The sequence below is a fragment of the Chionomys nivalis genome, chromosome 17 (genome assembly GCF_950005125.1).
Source record: "Chionomys nivalis chromosome 17, mChiNiv1.1, whole genome shotgun sequence".
NCBI classification, from domain to species: Eukaryota; Metazoa; Chordata; class Mammalia; order Rodentia; family Cricetidae; genus Chionomys; species Chionomys nivalis.
In genome coordinates, this window is record NC_080102.1 from 32,552,655 (window position 1) to 32,578,502 (window position 25,848).

Below are 25,848 nucleotides of genomic sequence, written 5' to 3' on the forward strand. Positions count from 1 at the left end.
CGGGGTGCTGGATATTCACACCAGCTTCCTGTTCCCTTCTTCCCCCGGGCCGGGCAGTGGACGGAAACTGGAATGAATGGTCTAGCTGGAGCACCTGCTCCGCCAGTTGCTCCCAAGGCCGCCAGCAGAGGACTCGAGAGTGCAATGGTCCTTCCTACGGAGGCGCTGAGTGCCAGGGCCACTGGGTGGAAACTCGAGACTGCTTCCTGCAGCAGTGCCCAGGTCAGGACGCCCTCGCGGGGCTCAGGGAAAGGGTGGTGGGTATAGGGTGGAAACGGGGGCATTAGGATGCGGGTTAGGGTATTAGGATGGAAGTACAGGGTGGTGGAGGTGGGCCTGGGGTACAGGGTAGTGTGGTGCTCAGGTCAGGGTGCTGGCTAGGGTGTCGGAGCTGAAGTACAGGATGGAAATGGTAGGGTCCGGTGCAGTTCAGAGTGGTGGGGTTGGCTGAAGGGTTAGTCCGGTTCAGGAGGGAGCGGTGGAGTCGTGGTCAGGTGGCAGGGTTCAGCTGCACGTGCCACCTGACTTCTTTTTGAGGCAAGCTGGTTTCAGATCTCTCCTCCACTGACCTCAGTTTTCTGTCTCCTCATGGCCCTGCCCCAACACTCCTGGAGCTTTTTTCCTTGTCTTATCTGAATACTGTTTATGTCCCCGCCCCGATCTCTGGCCCCACTTCCCAACTGATCCTGGGTCCCACCTCTGCTTCCTGTCACCTGTGTCTTATGTTTGGCCACCCTTGCAGTGGACGGCAAGTGGCAGGCCTGGGCGTCGTGGGGCAGCTGCAGCGTCACGTGTGGGGGTGGCAGCCAGCGACGGGAACGTGTCTGCTCCGGGCCTTTCTTCGGGGGAGCGGCCTGCCAGGGCCCCCAGGATGAGTACCGACAGTGTGGTGCCCAACGATGTCCTGGTGAGAGCCTTCCCACTGCATACTAGCTCAGAGGGACTGGGAACAACTGACTGTCACGGCCCCTCATTCCAAACCCTGTTCACCTCACTGTCTGGCCCCTCACAGAGCCCCATGAAATTTGTGATGAAGACAACTTTGGGGCCGTGGTCTGGAAGGAAACCCCAGCTGGAGAGGTGGCTGCAGTCCGGTGTCCCCGCAATGCCACAGGTAAAAATGGTGGTCCGAGAGGCCCTGCTCATACAGCTCTTGGGTGTGCTCATGCCAGATGGCACCAGATGGGACATCATGGCAGCCATTGTGTCTCGAGTTCACAAGGGTCAGGGCACATGCCATGGTCTCCTTTGAGAGTTCCCTTTGAACATAGACAGCTCTGTGAACCTGATGCCATTGCCCCTGTACTGGTGGGAAGCAGGCATAGGGCAATCGGCATACCTACCATGGGCTTGCATTCTGTAGGAGAGAAGTTGCCTTTGAACACCGGTAGTTATAGTCCCCTGTCATCCCTGAAGACGGGTGGGGTACTTTCAGAGGGTATGAAAAGCGGGGTGGACTCCATGGGGAAGGCATTGGTCTTCTTCACTTGGTTTGAAAGAGTGTGAGTAGTTTTCATATCTGGGAGGTCACAGGGAAGGAGGTTGAGAAGCCAGCTCAAATCCCAGCTGTGCCCTTGTTTGCTATATTGCTTTGGGGAAGTGACTTAGTTTTCTCTGAGTTTCAGTTTTCTCTTCCATGAAATGAGGACTTCAGGTGATCTTTTGCATTGGGCTGCTGTGGGCAGTGGGTGAAGTGACCAAATACGTGCAGGGGAGGTGATAGGCACTGAATATTGCGAGTCATGCCTGCTCTCTTTATCCTTGGCTACACTGTTTTGTATCCTTGGTTACTCTGTCTTGCTGGCATGTTGCAAACCCCGAGAAACAGTGAAAGACAGCTCCCATCCCTCCCCATCCCTCTCGGTGTCCTCCCCTGATATTTCTTTACCTTCATAGTCACTGTCTTTCCCTTGTTGTTGCTCCTGTCTAAGTTCGTAGCCCAGACTTCTGCATCAGCCACTCTATGGTTCCTGTCAGGTGATAGGGCTGGAACCATTCCATGTAGCTGTCACCGTGTATTTATTTACTCTGCTGTCCCTGCTCAGAAATCTTTCTGGGGGTCCTCTGAGAGCGAGCTTGTGTTTCAAGCTGTTGATTTTTTATACCAAGTGGCCCCAGGAGGCTACACCAGTGTCCAGGGGCCAGCAAGGTCCCTGAAGCCCTGTGGATGTGTCAGGACATGGCAAGGGGCTAGAGAACAGCTGTCCCTAAGTCTCTATATTGCAAGACTCCAAGAGAGGCTCTGGCTGAACCCAGAAGCCACTGCTTAGCTGAGGATCCCACCTCCACCCAGCAAAGTTCCTGAAGTTCTGGTGCCTGCTGCTCTCCAGGTCTCCAGGGACCTAGAGTAGGACTGAAGTATGTGGCACATAGGCTTGCCTCGAGGTTGCTAGGGTCCCAAACAGAGCCCTCCTGCCTGAGAGTTGTGGGTGGGACCCCAGAGCTCCTTGGTGAGCAGTCATATGAGAAGTAGAGTTTCTCCAGGCCTCATCCTGCGCCGCTGTGAGCTGGACGAGGAAGGCATCGCCTACTGGGAGCCTCCCACCTACATCCGCTGCGTCTCTATCGACTACCGGAACATCCAAATGATGGTGAGGCTGGCCCCAGGGGCTCTGGGAAACGTCCCTTCTCTTTGAACGTGAGGTTGGGACTGTGGGGGCCTCCAGGCATCAAAGCTCCTGGCCCCCACCTGCCTGTGACCCGCAGCAGTGACAGCATCCAGCCCTCTCCATCTCCCTAGACCCGAGAGCATCTGGCCAAGGCTCAGCGTGGGTTGCCAGGGGAAGGAGTCTCGGAGGTCATCCAGACCCTGCTGGAGATCTCGCAGGATGGCACCAGCTACAGCGGCGACCTGCTCTCCACCATTGATGTCCTGAGGAACATGACAGAGATATTCCGCAGGGCCTACTACAGCCCCACACCCGGGGATGTGCAGGTGACTCCCAGGGGCAGCCCCAGGGGAGAAAACTTGAGGAAATATCAGAGGAACCAACCCAGATCCCAGTCAGACTAAGTCCCAGTGTTGAGTGTTGGCGGGGCTGTGACCCCACCATGACAGTGAGCTTTAAACATGATTGGTTACATGCTGAATCCTGACCTGGACATAGGATAATATCTGATCCAGATCATATACTGAGTCCCAATCCAGTTTGCATACTGAGTCCTGATCCTGGTCACAATGACCTCTGACCCTGATGATATACTGAACCCTATCCTTGGTCAAAGACTGAGCCTTGATCCAGACCATACTAGTTATGGATTAAGTCATAATCCTGGATCCTGCTCACACACTGAGCCCTGTCCCTGCTCACACACTGAGCCCTGTCCCTGCTCACACACTGAGCCCTGGCCTTGGTCACATATAAGTCCAGACCCTGATCATACACTGAGCCTTGATTTGATTCTGGCTACGCTTTGTGCTCTGATCCTGGTCCCACACAGCTTGGATCCTGGTCACTGACTGAGTCCTGATTTTGGTCATTCACTGAGCCCTGGTTCTAGTCTAAACTGAGCCCTTATCCTAGGCCTAGGCTGAGCTGTGATCTCCATCACACACTGAAGCCTTGTTCCCTTTCCATTGGCCCTTCCTATTTCTAGAACTTTGTCCAGATCATCAGCAACCTGCTGGCGGAGGAGAACCGGGACAAGTGGGAGGAGGCGCAGTTGGTATGTGTGGAGGTCTGGAGCCCTCGTGTTAGCCATGGGATCAGGATAGGGGCAGGCAGCTCTAGGCCTCCTACATCCCAGGTCAGCCATGGTAGGGCCTGGCTTTGGTAGGCTTTGTTTCTCCACCCATGTTAACATCACTGAGCACGTCCAGAGGAGAGGGTGTGGTGACTCTCCCCAACCACTCCCTCCCTTCTAGCTGACCTCAAACCTCTTATCACACTAACCCCAGGGCAGTAGCCCTCTCGGTGGGTATTTGGAACACTTTTCCTTCCTACAGCGTAGGAGCCCCTGCCATGTGCCCAGCAGCAGCTCTGGGCCTCTGAGCTTGTGGGTAAAATGCAAATGGGCACTCAGAGGTCAGCAGCCTGATACCCTGCTTTGCAAGGAAATGACCCATAGGGCCTAGAAAAAAAGAGACAGCAGAGGAGGGGAGGAGGCAGGAGGACAAGGCACCTCCCCCAGTTTGAGCTCCTCCACCTTTCCCTACCCCAGATGGGTCCCAACGCCAAGGAGCTCTTCCGGCTGGTGGAGGACTTTGTAGATGTCATCGGCTTCCGCATGAAGGATTTGAGGGATGCCTACCAGGTGACCGACAATCTGGGTAAGCCCCCCATGGCCTGGTCCTGTGCTTCTGGGTTCCTGCCTTATTTTTTTCATCTGTAAGGAACCAATGACCCCACCTTTCTGCAGCCTCTGATTGGCATCACTTACTAGCCTGGGGCTTCGGTCAAGTTCAGAGGGTTCCTATCAGGAGCCCTTTGGGACCTGGAGATCCCATGCCAGGGACCCATGCAGGAGTCCAGCCACCCCTGGGATTGAGGCTCACCTCATCCTGTCACCCCAAAGCCACCTCTGCAGCTGCTGTTTTACTGCCCTCCAGCCTATAGAACCTTGGTGCAGTGGGGCAGGGGACTGGCATTTGCCTGGTTACAGTTTCCTCCTTCCTGTATTGTAAGAGTGAAGCTGTAGACTGGTCAGTGGGCCTGAGAGTAACTCTTACCTGTACTCACAAATACACGCCAATGCTGAGATGACCCCATCCAGGTGTCAGCTCTGCATCCCCCTGAGGATGTGATCCACTCTGAGTCTTCATCTGGCTTTACTCTTTCACCAGCTCTGTCCCCAACTCATTCACTAGTGCCCACTGTTCCAGCATGAGGCCGCTGTGCTCTGGCCTTGGAGTCCCCACTCTGCCCTAGACTGACACCTGTCTCCTCTCTAACTCCCTCCCCTACCTCCACCTCCACCAGGTCAGACTGGCCCTTTGCACTTCAGGCTAACTTTACCCTTCTTCGTCACTGGGCCTCTTGCTTACCTGACCCTCCAGCCTAGGCCCCAGTCTCCATCAGCCTTCAGTGCCATACCTTCTCTCAAGCTCCCAAAAGCCCCAGTGTCCATATGAGCCTGCCATCCCAGGTCTCTAAAAGCCCAGGTCTGGGCCCGATGCTGCTTCCCCTCACAGGATCTGGGAGTCACATGTTTCTGCCTCTCTATCTCCCTGCCTTCCGCCCACGGGGCCATCTCATCTATCCCTTTGCTTTCTGCCACTTCTAGATTCTTCCCTCCCTGCCCTCTCCTCTCCTTGGGACATGTCCCTCTTTTTCTTGTCCTCTGCAGGAGGCTTGTCTGGCTGCTCTGTATGGGAACATCACCCCACTTTATTGCCACTACTGACAGGCCATGTCCCCATTCCGTGAGCACCCCAGAGGGCTCTGCTGCCCACACAGTCTCCTCAGCACCTGTAATGGCCCTGCGTGCAGTTGGGACCCAAAATATGTGTCAAATGAGGTGGTGTGCTCATTCCCTGGGAAACTCAGCCCCAAGGACCAGCTGGGTGCTGACATTCAGAGGGAGGCTTGTCTCTGTTCCCATGGCCTCTGGTAAGGCAGGGGCATGCCGTCATGGTCCCAGGAGGGCAGGGCCAGGTGGGGAGGCTGCTGAACCTGGCCAGGCAGAGTCGGTGGAACAGAGCAAGGGTAGAAAGAAAACACAAGGACCGTGCCTGGGGTGCATGGCCTGTAGCTCAGCAGCTCGCTTTCTCCCTCATCATTACAAGTAACCCCAGGCTGTGGCACTAGTTGAAGGGTGGAGTGTGTACCCAGAGAGCATGGATGGAACTGGAAAAGCTACCTCTCTTACTGGGGCCCTCCCTTTGTCTCTCAGCCCTGTCCCCTGGGCCCTTGGATCACTGGGCCAGTGCACATGCGCTGGAGGGAAGTGGGGTGGCAGGCAGGGAAGTCCTCTAGGATGTTCCCTGAGGTGGAGAAAGGACCGTCCTGCTGAGGTTGGCGCTAGACTGGAACCTGGTCCTGAGTGAGCTGGGAGAGCCCCAGGGACTGGTCCTCTGCCTGGTGGAGGCTTGCCAGGCTGGGGTACAGGACAGTGGCATCCTACCTGACTACACTACCCAGAATTCTCCCTCCACACCTGCTGCTCCTCCCCCACCAAGGCCTCCCACCCAAATAGAGAGATCTCATGCCTGAAGCTCAGTCATCCCCCCCCCCCGCCCCTTTATAGAGGAGAGTGGGTCTCAGAGCTGACTCATGACCCCAGTGAGGAATGGTGGGAACCAAGATGGCTGCCTTGCTCTTGTAGAGATCATGTGCCCACACCTTTTCCTGACCACAGTGGCTGAGACTAAGCCTCGGTACTAACCAGGCTGGACAGGGCCTGGTCGGATCTGAATCATCAAGGATAAGATTTCCTATAAGGATTCTGGCCTGATGTCTCATACAGTCCTCACCAGCCAGCCCTAGGCTCTGGGGTTTTCACTTATCTGGGAACAGAGGCCTGTAGAGGAACGAGCACGTGTGGGGCCTAGGGTCTACAGGCTTGTAGCTCGTGTGTAACAGCAGCCTGACCACCCCTCGCCTCAGGAAACCGTACCATCCTCTTGCACCAAGGCCTGCTGCCTGGGTCCCAGCTGACTGCCATTCCAGGCAGTGAGGCTCTGTTTGTGTTGCTGTCCCCCGCCTTAGTGCTCAGCATCCACAAGCTTCCGGCCAGTGGGGCCACCGACATCAGCTTCCCTATGAAGGGCTGGCGTGCCACAGGAGACTGGGCCAAGGTGCCAGAGGACAGAGTCACCGTGTCCAAAAGTGTGTTTTCCACAGGGTTGGCAGGTGAGGCTTCCGAGTGGGATGGGCCTGCTAAGAACCAGGGTCCCAGAATCTGAGGATCGTCATCCTGGGATGTGTCTCAAAGGGTTTTGTGCGTTGTCTCCAGTGACAGGGAGCATCCCTGGTACACCTCGTTATTCCTGAGGTCATCTCCATGCAGGAGCCTCTTCCTTTCCTCCATAGGACAGTGCCTGGGGACCACGCTAAGCCAGAAGTCTAAGCAGACTGGAAGGGACTGGGTGGATCACACAACAAGGACATTGGTTCCCAGGGAAAGAAATGTATCTTGCTTCCCCATATCTCTTGTGGGGTCCCTTGAAGAGATGAACTAGTTCTCTTTACCCATGTAGATCCAGACTGGTACCCCAGATCCAAGCTGCACCTCAACATCTGTGGTGGAATAGACTTTCTCTTGTTGGTACCTTGGATGTGACCCAATAGATGGGGGTGAGGTCCAGGTTGCGGGGCAGTAGCAGGGTTGGGGTAACACATGCTTCCTTCCAGAGGCCGATGACTCATCTGTGTTCGTAGTTGGTACTGTGCTCTACCGAAATTTGGGGAGCTTCCTGGCCCTGCAAAGGTAGGTGTCATGGAAAGGGGATAGCTAGCCTGGGTTCCTATGGGAGGTCAGGAAGAAGCTGGTGGGTTGGGCATGGTGGTGACTGGTGATGTGGGACAAAGCACCCCATTGGGACTGGGGGCTGGGCTACAAGGCTGGCTCAGTGCCATTCCACACCTCTGACAGCCTTTGATGCTTTGATGTCCCCAGGAACACCACCGTCCTCAACTCTAAGGTCATCTCCGTGACTGTGAAGCCCCCACCTCGATCTCTGCTCACGCCCTTGGAGATCGAGTTCGCCCACATGTACAACGTGAGTGCTGCCCATATGCATAGGTACACGGGCACTTCCATCAGTTCTGAGTGTGTCCCTGCACATCCTTCTCGGGCACAGTCGAAGTGGTTCTCATCTAAATTCCAAGTGGGGAAACTGAGTCTTAGAGTTAGGGACTCACCCAGGAGCGGGTTCATGTAGATAGTAAAATTCAGCCCCTTCCCGACCTGCCCCCTGACTCTAACCCACTCCAGACCCTGATCCCTCAAAGGGATCCTCTCACTATTCCCTGTGCCCATGGCCCAGGATCCTTGAGAGCTGTGTGACAGGCCATCCACCCCAACTAAGTCTCCAGACTCCCTTCCCAGTCCACATTGCTGGGAGCATGTGAGAGCCACCTTCTGCCAGAGTCGGGGCTGACCACCAGGCCATGTCATTCAGGACATCTGGGATGGCTGTGCCAAGAGCATCCTTCCCAGATTCCCAGGACTCCAGCCCACTACTGCTGAGCAACCCTGGCAGGTCCCCAGCTCCAAGAATTCTTTGATAAGCACAAGGAAACTGGGGGCAGGGAAATCAGTCCTCTCCTATGGCTTTTCAGAGACTAGAGCTGAGGCCCCAGCAACCCATTGTCTCTGCTTCCGGGTGGGTTGAGTAAGAACCCCAGAGGAGCAAGGCAACTGCATCACTCAGCCAGAACATGGCAGTGCCAGGCCCCAGGCCTCAGACCAGAGGTGTGGGAAGCCTCAGGAAGAAACCAAACCTGTCCTTTCCTCTTGTGTGGCCTTGGGGGAGCTGCTTACCTTCTCTACATCTTGGCTTCCTTCCCTTACCAAACAAGAACAAGTAACTCTCATGAATGCTCAGGGTGTGGAGCTACTGTGAGCATAGACAAGCCCCACCGTGGCCGCTCCCATCTCTCCAGTGCTGAGCCCAGTCAGTAGCCCTCTCAGGGATGGTGCCCTGCGATGCTCTCACGGTCCTACTTCCAGGACCAAGGACAGCAACAGCGGGGCTAGCTTCCCCTAGGCACTCTAGCCCCTTCCCATTCAGACAGGGCTTTGTCCTTCAGCCCAGCCCTGTCATGGGGTCTGAACCGGAGAAGGCATAGGAACTGTTTGAAGCCATGTGTTGGGCATTGGTGGCGGGGGTGGGGGTGGGGTGGGGGGTTGTCAAGCCAGGTCTAACTAACCTTGATTCAGTCTTCTCTGCTTGAATTTAGTTTTTTACATCACACGATGCAGTCTCTTGGGGGATGGTGTCAGCATCATAGGTAGTGCCCCCACGAGTGTATTCAGTGACCCAGGCTATGGCTAGAGGTGGCAGTGGCCCTGACCCCCCCCCCCTCTCTCTCTCTCTCTCAGGGAACCACCAACCAGACTTGTATCCTGTGGGATGAGACAGACGTGTAAGTCCTTTGGGGCTTGGTGGCCCCAGGGCCCCCGGGGTAGCGGGAGAACTTGCAGTGTGGTCGGTTTTAGATAGTGGTGCCACTGTTCCCTGGTCCCCTGTCCACGGGTACACCTGCATGGCTCTCCCCTTCTTTCTGTCCAGGTCTGTGACCAACCATACTTATTATTCTAGGGAAGTCCATGGCACGGGGGAGGAGGGCCAGTGAGGTATGTCCTAGCTAGATGCTGAAGTGGGGCATCCAAGCTACCCTGTCCTATGTTGGGTTTGGAGCAGGTATCAAGCGTTAAAAATCAGAAATGTGACTGTGTGGACTAAGACAGCATCGGGGTTGAGGATCCCGAGACTCCAAATAATCAGTCGGGGCAAGGACCCCAGGTGTCTCTAGCAACATCGTATGACCCTGGACCCTGAATTCAGACTTTTTTTCAAGTGCATAGTGGGCATAAGCCTGCTCCGGGGCACTGTCATGGAGTGTAGCCTTGTGACTGGAATAAGATGCTACGTGAAGTGACAGGGAGGTGAGGAGGGGCCTCCGGAGGGGGAAGGAAGTATGTGGAAGGCTGGAATAGTGTTCACAGAAGCCAGGAAGGTCACTGTGCTTACAGTGAAGGTTTACAAACTGGAGGCCTGGTGGTGGACTGTGCTCATGGGCCTTGGTGTGTGCTTAAGATGGTTTGGTTGGAAGAAGGTACAGAGACCTTGTTGTCTTCCCTGGGCCGAGTGCCGTGGGAGCTCAAGTGGGCCCAGGCACTGTCAGGTGTGTACCAAGCCCCAGTGCTGTGGGCTGTGCGGTGATGGACGTGTCCTAGGCAACAGGGAAGGTCCCTCGAGTGAGTAGCCTGGGAAAGGAAGAAGGTTCCCAGAGAGGTGCAGTCAGGGCACCAGCTGGAAGGCTTGAAGGGCTCAAGGGGTCTGGGAAAGCATGGACCGAAGGCATCATGGAGAGGCAATGGTAGGAAGCAGTGAACTGTTGTGTGGGAATAGTTATCTACCATCCATCAAGTGACTGTGACCACTGATGACTGTCCTGTGAGGTCCCAACCCTCATTTCCTCCATGCCAGAAAAGAGGAACAGTGCATAGTTTTAAAAAAAATAACTGGTCCAAACCAATGTCAGGTCCTGTCCTATACCAACAGGGTTCAGAAGGCTCTGCAGTAGGTTGTGTGGTACCTTTTTTTTTTTTTTTTTTGATTTTATAGACAGGGTTTCTCTGTAGTTTTTGATGCCTGTCCTGGAACTAGCTCTTGTAGACCAGGCTGGCCTCGAACTCACAGAGATTCTCCTGCCTCTGCCTCCCGAGTGCTGGGATTAAAGGCGTGCGCCACCACCGCCCGGCTGTGTGGTATCTTTTTGAACAGGGACATGGTGGTCTCCGTGTGTACATGTTGTGATTTCAACAAAGAGTTCCAGCGAGCTCTGTGTGGCGGGTGACAATACTCATGGTGACAAGTATCTCAGCAGAAGGAATAGCCATTGCCAAGGTAATGTCATGAGTGCAGAGCCAGGCCATGCTGCCTCCCCTGCAGGACGTGGGCCTGTGTGCTGCGGATGTGACACCAGACTGAGATTCCTGTAGCCTGGAAGGGCAGCCTTAGGGTGTCTATGGATTGCTGCAGGTGTTGTGAGTGACATGTGCTCTTTGGATACAAGATCAGAGACGGATGCAAAAATGAAAAGTGAGAATGGTTCTAAGTTCTTGGCTCGCAGCTTCACCCTGGGACTGCCATGGGCATGTTGGGGCTTTGCAGTTCACAGCTGGAAGTGACCCCTTGTGGGGATAGCCAACCTGTTCACCTTCTTAGTCCATATTGGTGCCCTGCAAAACCCTCCCTCTTGCTAGTAATAACGACCAGCTTCCTAGTGGGGATAGCCCCATCCATGTTTCTGACTTCTCTGGTGAGTCAAGGACACTGTCCCCTGCCAGGCCATAACCCATCAGACACCCCTTGAGTTGAGGCTCCTATTCTTGGAGCTGGTAGCTGCCTGATACTGGATGGGATCAGGGCTGTTAAACTACCATGGCGAGCCGTCAGATGTTACAAGTTAGAGTGGCCTCCACCAGTCCTATCTCTGTGGGCAGTGACCTTGACCTCAGTCACCCTAAGCATGCTCTACCCCAGCCCTAGAGAAGTGGACCATGAAAGGTCAGGCCCCAGGACAGCAGAATAATACCTATAATTCAGTTGAGTGGCCCGTGCCTAAGTAGAGACACAAGTCCCCCCCCCCCCCCACACACACACCATCGATTTACAGGTCACAAGGCCTCCAAAGGCTGTAGCCAGCCGAAAACCCAGTGGTGGCTGAGGAGACTGCTCGGAACAGGCACTTAGAACCCTTAAGCTGAGGCTGGAGGGAGGCTGGATGGTGGGCAGGCTGGCTTCTGTAACTTCCCCAGGCCCTGGTAACTCCTCTGTTCTCCGTTGAGTGGCTCTTCATGTCACAACTGGTGGTCGTTGCATTTGCTGTGACTGTGGCTTGTAAATGTGAGTGCTCCCCCTTTCGTGAGTGCTCTCCCGTTGTCTAAAGTGGGATGAGTGGCAGAGCGCTGGCCCACTTCCACCAGTGCCTATCCGCCAGTGTGCGGCCTGTGCTTGCCCGTGCTTGGCTGAGGAGAGGACTAGGGACCAAAGAATGGCCTGGCCACTAGGGGGAGAGGAGCACTTCCTGTGACTGTCACCTGATAAAGGGTAACCTTTTTGTACTTTGTGACGCATAACCAAATCATCATAATCTAGGGTAGAGCCCATCCCTAGCCGGAAGTGGACTGAGACCAGACACTAGTCATACACTGAGTCCTGACTCTGAGACATTGAGCTATAACTCTAGTCAAATGCTGTTCATGGTCACAGGTTAAGCTTGCTGGGACCCTGGTCACACACTGAACCCCAGTCCTGCTCTGATATTAAATGCCGACTCTCATCACAAACTGAGTCCTGACCCTGGTCAGATGCTTAGCACTAGTTCTGCACATGAACTGAGCCTTGATTCTGGCCATGCACTGAGCATTGATCTGGCTCACACACTGAGTACTGACCTGATCACTTGCTGAGACCCTCACCCTGGGTGCACACTGAGCCCTGATCCTTGTCACACACTGAGCTCTGACCACGGCCACATACTGGATGCTGACCCTCATATCACACACTGAACCCTGATCTTGGTCCTAGGCTGAGCCCTGTTCCTTGTCTCTGTTGGAACCACTGTATTTGTTGACATTCATTCCGTGTATGGCACATGCTTAGAGGATCACCCTGTCGTTTACATGTGATAGTGGGCAGTGTGGCATGTTCATGTGGAGAACAAGCCAGAGGCCGCCACAGTGTAGCCTCTTCTCCTGCCTTCCCTCCAGGAAGGAAGACGTCCACATTGGAGATGTCTGTCTAGGCTCCTTAAACGTTTGTTCAGAGCCTCTGACGTAACCCTAGTCCTTCATGCAGTATCTGTCACCGAATCTGGGTCTTGAACTCTAGGTTGGCAATAGGGTTCAAGCGGTCTGTCTCTTACCCCCTTATAGAAGCCTGGCCAGTGGCTGTGAGAGCCTGGGGTAAGAAGTGGGGAGGAAGGGGGCGATACTTGCTGCAATACACTACTCATGCTGCATCCCTACAGGGCCCTAGCTTTGTGTGTCTCCACTGAGGGGGGCAGTGACAGTCACCTGTGTATTTCCAGAGTCTCCTGCCACCCGTTAGGATGAGGAATTATTCGCGAGCGGGAGTGGGCAGCAGGAAGCAGGGCTGGGCGGGTGAGTAGGTCATGGTAGACAGGGTTAGGCAGAGTGAGCAAGGTGAGCTTCTCAGGAGTGGGGTGGAGCGAGGTGTGGACTGTGGGGGTACAGGGTGAATGACTGAATGGGGATGAGATTCAGAGGGCAAGCAGGTACCTGAGGAAGAGGCCAGTGTCATAGGAAGCGGGCAGAAAGAGCACAAGGACCGGCTTCATCTGGCTACTCTGGCAGGTGGGCAGAGTGCCACAGTGATGGATGGATGGTCACAGCAACTGAACTCTGTCTCCCCTCCCTCTCAACCCATGCAGGAAGGCCAGAGCTCCAACCTCAGGCATTGGCAGGGCTGTCCCTGTCCACAGAATGCTCCTTTCCAGATTCTAGATCCTTTCCTGGGTCGACTGCCAAGTCCCTCTAGGTCCACCCATGTCCCTCAAAGAGCTTCCTACTACACTGTCGCAACCAGGTTCACCGCCAAAGAGCCTAACCGAAGGCTCGGAGACTCCCAGTGGGCCCAGGACTACCTCAGGGACCCTTTCAGGACACTGTCAAAAGCATCTCTTTTAAAAGTCTGCCCCCTATTTTTGTTTGTTTGTTTGGTGGGTTTTTTTCCTCCTCCTCCTCCTCCTCCTCCTCCTTCTTCTTTTTTTTTTGAGAGATGTTTTTTTCCGTGTAACCCTGGCTCACAGAGGAAACCTGATGCCCAGCCTACAGTTGATACCCTTAAAACATGGTTGAGCAGGGGCTTCGGAGTGGGTGGAAGGTTTGAGTTGGGGCAGAACAGAGGGGCTTTCCCACTGTCCTTTGCTACTTCAGGGAGCCATTTACTCTGCAGATCCCCACCTTGCCTCAAGATTCTGGACTCTTGTCTGCAATGTCCTCCCAAGGCTGAACCAGTAGGGCACGTGGGCTCATAATGCCCACTTCAAGCAAACCTGGCCTGTACCTGCACAGAGGTCTTTGTCTGACTACCTGGTTACATGGGCAAGCTTCCATCATGTTGAGCCTCGGTTTCTACATCTGTAAAGTGGATTATTGTCGTGGTTGACAATGTGATGGATGTCAGGATGGTCCCAGAGGACAACAGTAAGCCACATAGACACAGTGCCACCTCACAGCTCTCCGTACTGACTGGAATGCACCTTGGCAGGAGGGTGTGGAAACCCAAGGCCACAGTGCAGGCCTTGGAGACCCAGCAGGGTGCAACTGGAGTTACAGTGAGTGGTTCAAGGAGAGGGAGGGAGGGAGTAAGATAGAGAACCTGTAGGGCAGGGTGGTGGCCATCCAGGCCATATGGTCTATGATCCCAATACCTCTTTTTAGGTGTGGAGACCAGGTTCTCTGTCCTCAGAAATGACCTAGCAGAGGTAGAACTGGCGGATATGGGTCCTGTTTTCAGATTGCAGGGCATGTGGAAAGGCAGGCATGGGGGAAGAAGGCTTGAGTGATGTGGGAACCTGCTCCTTGCCCTTGCCTAGAAGTGGTGGGATGGCGGGTCAGCTGGGTCAGATGAGCAGCGCGGTGAGCGAGGAGGGTCGTAGGCACCAAGGCAATAGAGCACTTTAACTGGCTGTCTGCTCCTACCGCCCGGGCCTGTCAGGGAGCACACTGAGGCTCCTGAGAAAGGGCCCACCAGGGTGTCAAGCTGAAGACTGCTGAATTCTGGGGACAGTGTCTATCCTGGAGACAGGCTGATGTTGCCGGCAAGGCAGCATGCCCGTGGCAAGCAGGTGCTCACTGGTTCCTATGAAGGAGGACACGTTGGGTAAGACGGTGCTGCCATGCTATGGAGCATCGGCTGGGGCAGATGGTCTCAGCATCAGCGATACACACTGCTGACTGCATTGGTAGGCATGGTGATGATGGTGCTGGTGTGGGTGATGCTGGCGCTGGCCTGGGGATATGGTGGTGAGGGAGGAGGATTGTGTAATGTCTACGGTGATGGGGAGTGGATAGGGCTGCTGGAGTCGGTGCACTGAGTGGGAACAGTGGGGGATGGGGCGGCGAGCGGGGCGCTGATGACAGGGTGGTGGTGTTCATGGCTCTGTGGTCTGTGATGCTGCTGGTGTTGAAACTGAGTGTCGCACCATCCTTTGTGATGGCACTGTTGTGGATGGGAGTGAGGGTGGCATGGTGGGGCGTGTTGATAGCATAGTGAGAAGTAATGGTGGCGGCAATGCTTCTGTTGGTGATGTTGGGGTGATGGTGGTCATGGTGATGGCATTGACAATGTCAGACGCATGTGGAAGTCACAGAAGTGGTGTTGGTAACATGGAACTGGACATGGAGGTGATAATCACTACATGATGGCCACAGAGGAGTGTCAGCAACCTGGTAATGGCCATGGAAGTAGTATTGGTGATGCAGCAGTGGCTGTGGATATAGTGGCATGGTCTGGCTGTGGTTATGAAGGTGGTGGTGGTGGTGGTGGTGAGGTGGTGGCTATGGATGTGATATCTGAGATGTGGTGACCATGTAGGGGGTATCAGTGGTACAGTGGTGGTTGTGGAGGTGGCCGGGATGACATGGTGGTTGTGGTGGCTGTGAGGCCATGGTGGTGATGATATGGCAGAGGCTATATGGGTGGCAGGAATGGTGGCAGTAGCCATGGAGGTAGTGATGGTGACATGGCAGTGGTAATACAGTGGTAGCTGTGGAGCTGTTTTGGCAACATGGAAAGCAGTGGCAGAGGTAGTGGGAGAACGCTGGGGTAGGGATGGCGGCTGGTGGTAAAAACTGACTGCAGATGCTACTGACCTGGGTTTGTTCACTGTCTTGGTGGTGGTTCTGAGGGTGAAGATTGTGGGCATATACATTGTGGGAGGAGGCTGCATCTGGAAAGATTGGCAGACTCCCTGTGGGTACCATCTCCCTTCCCCTATGGCACAGGTCATGAGTCAGTCCACAGTAACCATATGCATGTATGTATCATGCCATAGGTATGATAGGGCAAGTAAGAGAGGAAGGATTACACATGGAAGTCTGAGATGTCTTGGAGATGAGGCTAGACCAGCTAGGGTGGGCGTGAGGTGTGCATCATCTTGAACTGGGGGAATACATGAAGGCCCAGAGCTCGGCAAGAATCTAGTTCAGCAGGGATCAGAATGCTAGTGCATGAGAGCTGTGGAGTCTTGGTGGTGCCCTCATGATTGGTGGTGGGGGCATGACAGGCCAGGTGGATGTGTCTGCCGGAGCCATAGACAGGGGTTTAGGGCAGGCATCAAGTACCTTCCTGAGCCAGGCTGAGTCAGCTGGACCCTGTTCAACAGGCCAGGTCACTTTAGCCAGGCTGTAGAGCCAGTGTCCACGGTCCTCAGGTTCCTCATTCTGTCCCACAAACAGCCATGACCTATGTGTCCTGCCTGAGTAACCCGAGAGGAGCCCCTAGGCAGAGACGGGGACAGTCTGAGACCAGAAACCCCAGTGCAGAGTGTCTGGCGCCAGATGGGAGAGAAGAAGAGATTGGTGTCTGGGTGGGGGGGAACAGGAGAAGACTCAAAGGCCCTGCACGGACTTGAGGTGCAAAGAGGGGCTCAGGTGGCGCCAGAGCACAGGTCTTTGGATCTTGGAAACCTAGGCCAGGACAAGAGTCTCAGAAACAGGCCAGGAGGGGTGCCAACAAGCAGCAGGAAGGAGTGGCCAGAGGTCAGACATGGGAGCCCGGCCCTCACAGGAAGAGCAGACAGAGAACTTGGGCATTCGAACAGGCCTTCCAGAGGCAGCAGCATCTGTCTCAGCGCAGAGTGAGAAGTCAGTAGGTGGGGCAGGGAAATGGGCACTCCTGATGGAGGAAGTGTGACTAAACAGGCGGACTCTGGGGTGGTGATGGGTCAGGGAGTTGATTTCTGGGGTGCAGGTTGACATTGGCTCGTGAAGGAGCTCCAAGGCACAGTTGAGAACGTCTCAGCTGCAGAGGCTTCAGTCCCACCCCTGCCCAGAACCTAAGATCCCCCACTGGGGTGTGCTGTGCCCACTCCTGGCTGTTTTATACTGTGTGGGTGGATACCCTATGAGTCACTCATACTGGGGTGTGAATTAGCCCATCAGATCCAAGGGGACCCCGACAGGCACAGTCCTATAATAGCACCCGCTCGTGGGCTGGCGGGAGGCATCACGATCCAGTGAGGGCCCTGGCTCGGTATGTGGGAGGTGGGCTCCTTGCTCTCTCTGCATACTGTCCCCTCATGTTCCTCGAACACACAAGCCCTGCAGGCTTTATCAGTCTCCGAACAAGTACGGGTGACTGCATACCAGGAGAACAGGGCCAGAAGCTGAGTGTGTGGCCAGCTGCAAGGTGCAGGGCCATCCTCTCGGGGTCTTCCAAACTTCGTGGGTCCACCTCTTTTGGGCACTGCTGGAGGTGCCTGGCAGGGGTTGCTGGGCAGTCAACTAGTAATGGCTTTCTTGGACCACCATCCCTGAGACCTGGGGATAGGGTTGTGACCCTGCTCTTGGAGCTGAGGGTAAAATCACTAAGAGTTGTAACTGCTTTCAGGTGTAGGGAGAACTAGGCAGCCTAAGTATGGCTGAGATCGGTGCCGGTCTCCAGTGGTCCTGTGTGACTGTGGGGAGCAGTACGGCATTGGATTTGAATGAGGGCAGAGCCTTGGAAAAGTTCTTTGGGCAGAGGATGAATGGTGTGGGGGCAGGTGGAGAGCTGAGCTGAGGCTGAGCTGGGATGCAGGAGACAGGTGGTGGTGGCTCCCAGCAGGTTCCCATGGGGGCCAGGCCAACAGGAGGCTGCTGGGGCAGGCAGGTGAGTTACAACAGGTGCAGGCAGGGATGGGGAAGTGGACACAGTCCTGCAGACGGAGTAAGTGAGTGGTAGCCACAGAGCCTTCATCCTCCCTGCCTGCTGTACTTGCCTAGGGTCTGTACTGGGTACCCTACCCTACAGATATGCCTGCAAGGCAGGGGATGACTGGGACCCGTCAGGACCTGTGCTTGGGGTAGAGGAAGTTGAATCAGGCCAGGGGGATCATCAGAAGGGGAGTGATGGGAGAGAGACTTGTCTCCACATGTGTGCCGGCATGTGTATCGTTGGGCATCTGGGCAGGAACTAAATATAATATCCATGATAGGGAAAGGTCATTAGTAGCATGTAGAGAGATGGCCAGTATCCAGACCCATCCTGGGGTGCTGGGACTGGAGGTCCTTCCCTCGGCCCTGTCTGAGGGTTGCAGGCCTCCACTTTCAGGAAGGGGTTCCTTGTTAGTACCCCAACCCTTGCTACTCTGTGTTCAGGAAGGTGCTATTGACCCAGCCCCTTCCCTAGGCTTGGACCTGTTGCCAGGACATGGGGGCAGGTGTGACTAACCCAGATTCTTTAGCTCTGGTCCAGGATAGGGACCTGGCTGGGTGACCCAGATCACGTTTCTGAAGCTCAGAGGAGAGGTGACAGTAGCCACTGTGGGAGCAGTAAGCAAGTAAGCAAGCAAGGAATGTCTGTGTGTGCTGCCGTTGAGGATAGACAGCCCTGCAGCAGGATGCCCTGCAGTCAGACTTGGGGAAGAACTCAAATCTTAGGCATTGGGAACTGGGTATGAGAAGATTGCTCACATTTTGTGAAAGGGAGGCTGAGGGTTCACCCACACACACACTTTCAACATGAGGGTGTCAAAGGTACACGTGAGTGTCCACTCAGTTGGGCAGACACACTTGAGCTGAAATGGCTAAGGTCCAGGGCTTCAAGGATGGCTCCATGGCTTCTTGAACTTAGCTCTCCTCCTGGATTGGGGTCAGTTAGGATTCCAGGTTGCTGAAAGAGCCTGATCAGATCTGCATTCAGCCAGGGTTCAGATGGGGACGGCTGGGGGTTAGCAGTAGAGAAGAACTGGAATCTAGGCCCCGCTGCCATCTTGCTGTGTGGTCAGCAGTACCCACAGCTCCTTTTTAGTGTCTACAAAGCTGACCTGAGACTGTGGCAGACAATGGAAGATGAAACACACAGGCGCCTCAGAGCAGAGCGGAAGCTGGGGAGGGAGGTGAGGAGAGGACCTGTCCCTGGGCTGCACGTGGGGTGCCCACGATACTCCTAACACACGTGGCACTTGACTGGAGGGGTGGGCAGGCAGAGGCGGGCCCGTATGGTAGTCTGGGCAGCTTACAGAGGCCAGCTCTGCCCTGGCTGGCTGGCTGTCTGGTTCTCCGAGCCTTCTCTGCTCTCCACAGCCTGGGACTGGAGAGTCTGGTCCTGGTGACCCTCAGCTGGGTAAGGCAGCAGCCGCTCCTCCCCTGCCCCTGGGAGGCTAAGCTAATTGATGCCACAGCAGAGGTTCTGGGCAGCATTGGCTCTCAGGCTGGCGGTCTTCCAGGTGGTGACCAGCAACTGTCAGCCTGGCGCCCTGTGGACCTGACTTGGGCTTCTGGGAAACTGCCAGGCTGCCAGCCCAACTCTCTTCACCCTGTCTCAGGGTGCTGTCCCCTGAAGCCTTCCCAGCAATCGTCAGGCAGGTAGGATAGCTGAGAGCTCTATGTCCTGTTTTAGAGAGAAGTCACATGGCCAACAACATGGCCAGGCCAGTGGTGGCACGCAGGCCCAGCACACAGGGCTTTCCTGGAATGTGTGTGCGCTGATGACATTTGTTAGTCTGTGTCTGATCTGTTGTTTGTGGCATGGGACTGCCCCTATTCCACCCCTAGCCTTGAGGGAGGGTACAGTCAACCCGGACTCCATGGTTCCTGACCTGGAGTGGGCATGGAGGGAGATGGGTAGGGGCTTGTCTGGATCTTAGAAACCTCAGGGGATAGCGCAGAATCTGGGGTACTGTTCAGAGCAGGGGTCTTTCTGAGAAACCCGCATTCCCTTCCTTCCCTGTCCCCTTTGTATCTTAGCTCCTTTTCCGTAGTCTTCCTCAGTGGGGAAAATGTGGTTTTGCCCTGGGCTATAATCTGGGGGTGTGTAGTGTGAGGTATGCCAGGTGGCAGGCTGGGGACCAGCTACCAGAACATTAGGTGCTTGGAGTTGGTACTGTGGCTGCCCTTTGGGGAACTGCAGAGTTCCGATGGGACAGAGTCTCAGGGCTCAAAGGCTTTCCTGAGAGCAAAGATGGTGCAAGAGAGGGACCTTTCCTTGGCCAATTTCTACTTTGTATTCTTCTCTTTCTGTGGGAAAAGAGGGCCCTTGGGTAGAATCTGGGCCTCAAACCCTGGCATTCATGGGTCAGGGACCTGGTAGCTCTGGTGACCACCTCAGAGTGAGCTAACAAGTGTAGGGGATGGAGGGGAGGTCACACAGGTTAGAGCAACGCCAATGCTCCGGAGCTAGTCCCTGATGTAAGGCAGGCTTCTCTGGAGTAATTCTTTCTGAGGAACAGAGGGACCCTGAGGGAGATGCAGATGCTGAGGGTCCTGTCTCCGTGGACCTGACTCACTGGGTTGCTGAGGAGAAGGGAAAGGAAGTAAGGCGTCATCAGGGATTAAAGGAGGGCTCAAGTTCCTGACATGCTGTGATTGCTAGCATGCATTTCAGCCAGGCACTGAGTTGTGCAGAGACAGGGAAACTGAGGCAAGGGAATGAAAGCAACCGTGCTCAGGCAAGTAAGAAGCAGCTGATTCGGACCCAGGTATCTGGCTAGTCTTTCGGTTCTTAGCACGCATGTGTTGGTCAGGGCTGTGCACAGGACGGCTCTCCAATACCACCAGGGAAAGAAGCCAGACAGAAAGAAAACCCACCTACAGTGTAGACAGGCAGGTCCATTCTCGTCTGTAAAGCCTCCGCTGGCACTGTGGAGGTGGCCTGGATGAGGCCTCAGGGCCATATCGTCCTGGCTGGGAATGGAAAGTACAGCCTGAAGGCTTCCTGGGTGCAGAGAGGACCTTGGGCTGGGAAGGGTTTAAGAGACCACTCCCACCTGGCCCTTTAGTAAGCTTGAATCCTGGGGTGCTTCTGGGACAGGAACAGAACTGAGTCACAGAAAGGTGCCTCCTGGCACTTCCTGCAGGGCAAGCTCAGCCCCAGGGCGACAGGGTGAAGGATGGAAGCTGACAACTTTCTGAACAGGGAGTGTCTAGCTGGTAGGTCCCAGGGGGATGTGGCTCAGTGGCGGTAGAAAGGGGAGGAGGGGGTATTTGCCGGAACCCTTCAGATCCTGATGTGCCCAGAACATAGCTAGCACTTTGCTTTACTGAAATGGGGCCAGTGGAGGCCTCGAGGCAGCAGGAGGGGCCAGGGTCAGCGCACAGAGGGAAGTTTCCAGCGGCGGGCCGGCTCCCTGCAGGGAGAGCTGCACTAGTCCAGGACTGGAGCGGCAGACACCCTGGCGGCCTGGCCTGGAGGAGGCTGCCGCGCGGGATGGAGCCGTCCCAAGGTCACCAGCTCCGAAGAGCCCCGGGCTCTGGGGCTGGGGTGCTCCAGGACGGCCCCTCGCGCGCCCCCCGCGCCAGAGCCTCGGGCTCGCGCGGTCTCTCTGCCGGGCAGGCTGGCGGGCGGGGCGGGCGGGGCGGCCGGGCCCCGGGCCAGCTCCCGCCTCCCTCCCGCCGTTCCCGCGGCCCGCGCTCCCGCGGGCCGCGCTCCGCGTCTCCAGCGCGCGGCAGGCGGTGCAGAGCGCGGCCATGGGCGCCGGGGCGGCGGGTCCCGGCGGCGGGGCGGGCGCGCGGCGGGCGCAGGTGCGGGCCGGGCCGGGCCGGGAGGGCGCGGGGCCCGCGCGCCGCCGCTGACGCTGTCTCCCGTCCCGCCGCCCGCAGACCCTCCTCCTCCGCCCCCCCGCAGCTCGGGCCCTGGTCTTGGCGCGGCTGCCGCACGGTGCCCCTCGACGCCCTCCGGACGCGCTGCCTCTGTGACCGGCTCTCCACCTTCGCCATCTTAGCCCAGCTCAGCGCCGACGCGGTGAGACCCGGGCGGTGGGGGGCAAGGGGCGCGGGCGGGGACGTGCGGGCGGGCGGAAGGCGCAGAGCCCGGCCCCCCAAGGGGTCCCAGCGTAAGGCAGCCACGGTAGCCCATTGAAGTCTTGGAGAGGGTGAGTGGGAGCCTGGTGGGCGGCAGTGTAGAGTTAGAGACCCCCAGGAAGTGACTGCCAAGTGGGTCCTGTCTCCACTCTCCTTGGAGGCCTGGGCCTTGGAGACCAGAACTGGGGCTGGGAGGCGGGCCTGTGGACCCCTTCGCTTCCTTTGCCAGAGAACAAGGGGAAGAAGAGCTCCTCATACAGCGCTTCTGCCTGCCCCCGCCCCAGTGGATCTCGGGCTGCGGAGGTGGCTGTGTCCCCAGGCAGGGTTCTGGGGGTGGCTGAGGCTGCTGGGCCTGGCCCAAGTCCCTAGACAGGCCCCATGGTCTCAGGGGCCTCCTTTTTTGTTCCTGTGATTCTTGTGGGGGCTGCTGGTTTCTATGGTGACAGCATCTCAGGCCAGCTTGCTGTTTGGGGCTCTGGGTGCTGGCCGAGCCCTCTAAATTGGTGGGCTTTCCTGTCTTACAGCCCTAAGAAGGCCAGGAGAGTGGGGGGTAGGGGATGGAGCTGCGGAGTTCCTGAGCCAGACTGGCCCAGGAAAGGAAAGAGCCAGGGTCTGAGCTCTGGCCCCCAGCCCAGCACTGTTGTGCAAGGGGCCTGGGGCTAGAATGGAGGACTCTGAAGAGAGGGCTTGGCTCTCCTGGATGTGGGCAGACAGATCTTGACCCTCTCAGAGTCCAGACTCCATGTAGGACCTCAGAATGCTTGGCCACCCCCCCCCCCCCTTATTCTCTGGAAAGTAAGGAAGGCACACTGTCAGCTGGGGTCACAATGGGGAAGGGGTCAGAACCAGAGGGAGGGACCTCAATTCTTTACTACCAAACTCCTTTTGTGCAATCATGGAATCTGAGGTCAAGAAGGGCCAGCTCCAGGTCCGAGGGTGAGTTTGGGATGTTAGTACTGGCCCTTTGTGCCCTCCAACTGGGCAGCTCCTTCCGTGGGACTGCCTGTGTTGTGTTGGCAAGTCTGTGGGCAAGGTGAGGACAGTGGCTGGAGCCACCCTAGAAACTCCCTGCAAGGGGTGACTTCTGTGTAGATGGCCAAGGCATGGCCACTCCAGGGTTCCTAGAGGCTGGCCTGGGCAACATAGTCCAGCCTAGTTTCCTATGCTGCGCACCTTAGGACATGGAGGCAGAACCAGAACAGAGGGAATGGCAGAGGCCATGTCCCCACTTCCTTTCTCCTAGCCCAGGCTTAGGCTGTGGGAGGTCAGCGTGGTAGACTGGAGAAAGGGGCTTGCTCCTTACACACAACACAGCATGATCCTGGACTGGCCTTCTGTCTGTTCATTTCCATTTCCCTTAAAAACGAGGGGGCCCTTTGCCCTTAGGGAAGAGCACAGTTGTTGGGAGCTGAAACCCAGGCGCATCCATAACCCGTGTGATGCTCCTGACGCTGGGAGCGAGCAGTGTTTGGGTGTGGGGGCCTCGCAGGTTGAACTGACCATGACAGGTGACTGGGATAGGGAGAATGAGGCCACCCCGAAGGGGAGGGGTGGGTGAACTGCCCCAGCTCTGCTTTGTGTGGCAGGCATCCATGGATGCCCTGGGGCTTCTAGTATCAGGTTAGTGGTAACAGAACAGTGTCTCCGCAGGGTGGTGTTTCAGAGCTCCGTCTCTGTAGTCCAGATAAGGCAGTAGACGCTGAGTTCAGAGCCAGGCAGTACCTCCTGGGGCCTTTTCCCTCTCTAGTATGATGGGATAGGATCTGACCTGCCTCACTGCAGGGCTCCACCAAAGGCAGCCTATCTTGGTTCAGTGTGGGGCTTGAGGAGGGGACTGGGAGGTGTGGCTTCTGTTTACCTCCTCCCCGAACCCCTCTTGGTCTTTCTCTCCTTCCCACCTGACCCATACTAGCTGTCCTAGGGTTGAGAACCCACTTAAGATGCTGAAAGGGGGCCAGAACTTGAGAGAGTACTCCTGTCAGGGTGCTCCTGGTTTCTAGCTGGCTTGCTTGGCCTCTGCTGACATTTGAGTGCCCAGGGCTGGGGACTTGGGCAGACCTTGGTGGTGCCCTGCAGTGCTGGGTTCTTGCTCACATGGCAAAGTAAGCAAACAGGAGGCGAGGAGGCTGTGGAGGGGGGCAGAAGCAGCCAGCAGCCTCCTTCCCGAAGGCAGCATCTAGAAGGAGTATGTAAAGAGGGGGTTTAGAGTGAGGTCTGAGGGGTCCACAGGAGGTCACAGCCATCCCATTTAGGTGAGAAAGGCATAGAGATACCAGGGATATGGGGATGTGAGAGAGGCATAGGGCCCAGGACAGGAGAGTTAAGGTAGGCAAGAGGGGTTTTGGGGGGTGGGATGGCACTCAGCTTCATACCAACAGAAGGAAACACAGGAAGGACAGGGAAGAGATTAGCAGTGGAGTCTGTGAGACCCTGGAAGGGACAAGCAAAGGACAAACCTGTCCAGCTTCAGAGAGGTGGCCAGGGCTGAGTTAGGTGGCTGCAGAGAGAATCAGGTGGTCCTCTCCCTGGCCGACAGGGCTGGACTAGCTAGTTGGAAGCATAGGTAGAGACAACATACCTGAGACATAGTGGCTCAGGGGACTCTTGTCTAAAGGACCCAGAGCGGAGGTAGAGTGTGTGGCACCCAAAGCTGGGGTCGCAAACTGGTCAAGGCATGATATAAGCGAGACAGACCTGAGAGCCAGGAGCTGGCCGGGAGCCAGGGTGTGGGCGCAGATGCTGCTGGGATGCGGCTGTGGGAGGTGAGTAACTGCTCTGAGTCACACCTGTGAGTGGGATGCACCACCTGCCTGAGCTTTGTGGATGGACTAGGCTGTGTGTTTATGGTGCCCGATACAGCCTGGTCATAGTAAACAGAATGTGAGGCCAGTCGCTGGTTGGCGTTGCTTCTGGGACATGCCTCAGACTTAGCTGGTAGTGGACCAGGCCATAGTCTTGTATGTAAGTAACCAGTATTGGTATCAGTGAGCCCCTAGCTCAGGACTTAGTATGTCACCAGGATCAGGGCTTAGTGTGTGACCAGGATGAGTAGGGTCAGGACCCAGGTGCTGTGGGGTCAGGTATCAGAGTGTAACCAGGATTTCACTTAGAGTATGGGCAGGGACAGGGTGCAGAGCCTGACCAGGGTCAGGGCTCAGAGTGTAACCAGGATCGGGGTTCAGTGTGAGTAGGGTCAGGATTTAATGTGTAGCCAGGATCGAGGCTCAACCTGTGACTAGAATCAGGGCTTAGTGTATGCATGGTCAGAGCTCAACTTGTGGCCAGGGTCTGGACTCAATATGTAACCATGGCCCAAGCTGAGCCTATAACAAGGATCAAGGCTCAGCGTTTAGCTGATAATCTGTACTCAGAACGTGCCCTAGATCAAGAAGCAGAGTGGGACTATGGCTGAGACCAAGACTTAGCGTGTGTTAGTGGTGAGGTGCGACTAAGTTTAGTCTCCCAGGAAGGGTTAGTTTGTGGGTACTCGGGAGCTGTAGACAACAGCAAACAGAACAGGAGGAAGCCAGCATTGCAGGACAGAAGCAACTCTTGAGGAGGTGTGTAGACCACATGGAGGGAGACTCAGAGTAGGGAATTCATGGGGTGCAAATTGGCAGCAACTTTGGGAAGTGCAACCAAGGCAGGCCCTTGGTGAGGAGGGCAACCATTATCCAGAGTGCCCAAGGGAAAGTGATAGGCAGAGATGGACTGTTCCGAGGGTTTCTAGATGGTGACTTCTTAGCTAAAAGAAAAGCCAGTCGTATGAAGGTCAGAGGGACAGTGCTGGGTGATGGGAACAACCTGTGCAAAGGCCCTGAGGCATGCCGAGCTTGGCCTTGGAGCTGGCCTCCCACAGCGGGCCAGCTTGCTCCTGCCTCCTCTCTAGGATTTGGGGCCTGTTTCTTGTCCTTGGGGTCTCCAGTCGGACCCTCCTAATAAGACCTGGCATTCTCTTGACACATCTGCTTCAGAGATTGCTGCTGCCCCCCACCCTCCTAATGTGCAGAGCTGAGGCTGTCATGAGTGATCCTGAGCCAATTGGGAGGAGCAAGCAGGCTAGGGGTGTCTGACAGCTGCCAAACCTAATGAGGGCAGACAAGGCAGATGGCCATAGAGGTCGAAAGTGGAGTCAGTTATGGCATGGGTGTGAGCCACTTGCTCAGTTAGCTGTGACCTTCCCAGAGCTCTGGAATATTTGTTAGC

General features: G+C 56.0%; 1 protein-coding gene across 7 annotated transcripts in view; it reads left to right on the top strand.

The window, feature by feature from the left end:
* The window catches only part of Adgrb1 (adhesion G protein-coupled receptor B1), a 70,317-nt gene that overhangs the window by 23,621 nt on the left and 20,848 nt on the right, over positions 1-25,848 (top strand). For 5 of the 7 annotated variants that reach the window (XR_009058484.1, XM_057792437.1, XM_057792439.1 and 2 more), the window contains exons 7-18: positions 48-222; positions 743-907; positions 1,013-1,114; positions 2,485-2,591; positions 2,741-2,935; positions 3,598-3,666; positions 4,162-4,270; positions 6,648-6,791; positions 7,293-7,368; positions 7,558-7,660; positions 8,986-9,029; positions 21,442-21,583. Coding sequence is in view for 6 of the 7 variants with exons in the window: in XM_057792437.1 (XP_057648420.1) it covers positions 48-222; positions 743-907; positions 1,013-1,114; positions 2,485-2,591; positions 2,741-2,935; positions 3,598-3,666; positions 4,162-4,270; positions 6,648-6,791; positions 7,293-7,368; positions 7,558-7,660; positions 8,986-9,029; positions 21,442-21,583 (1,431 nt within the window). In the remaining variant the exon portion in view is untranslated. The remainder of the gene's footprint in view (positions 1-47; positions 223-742; positions 908-1,012; positions 1,115-2,484; positions 2,592-2,740; positions 2,936-3,597; positions 3,667-4,161; positions 4,271-6,647; positions 6,792-7,292; positions 7,369-7,557; positions 7,661-8,985; positions 9,030-21,441; positions 21,584-25,848) is intronic. The other 2 variants (XM_057792438.1, XM_057792442.1) reach the window with 1 other exon arrangement.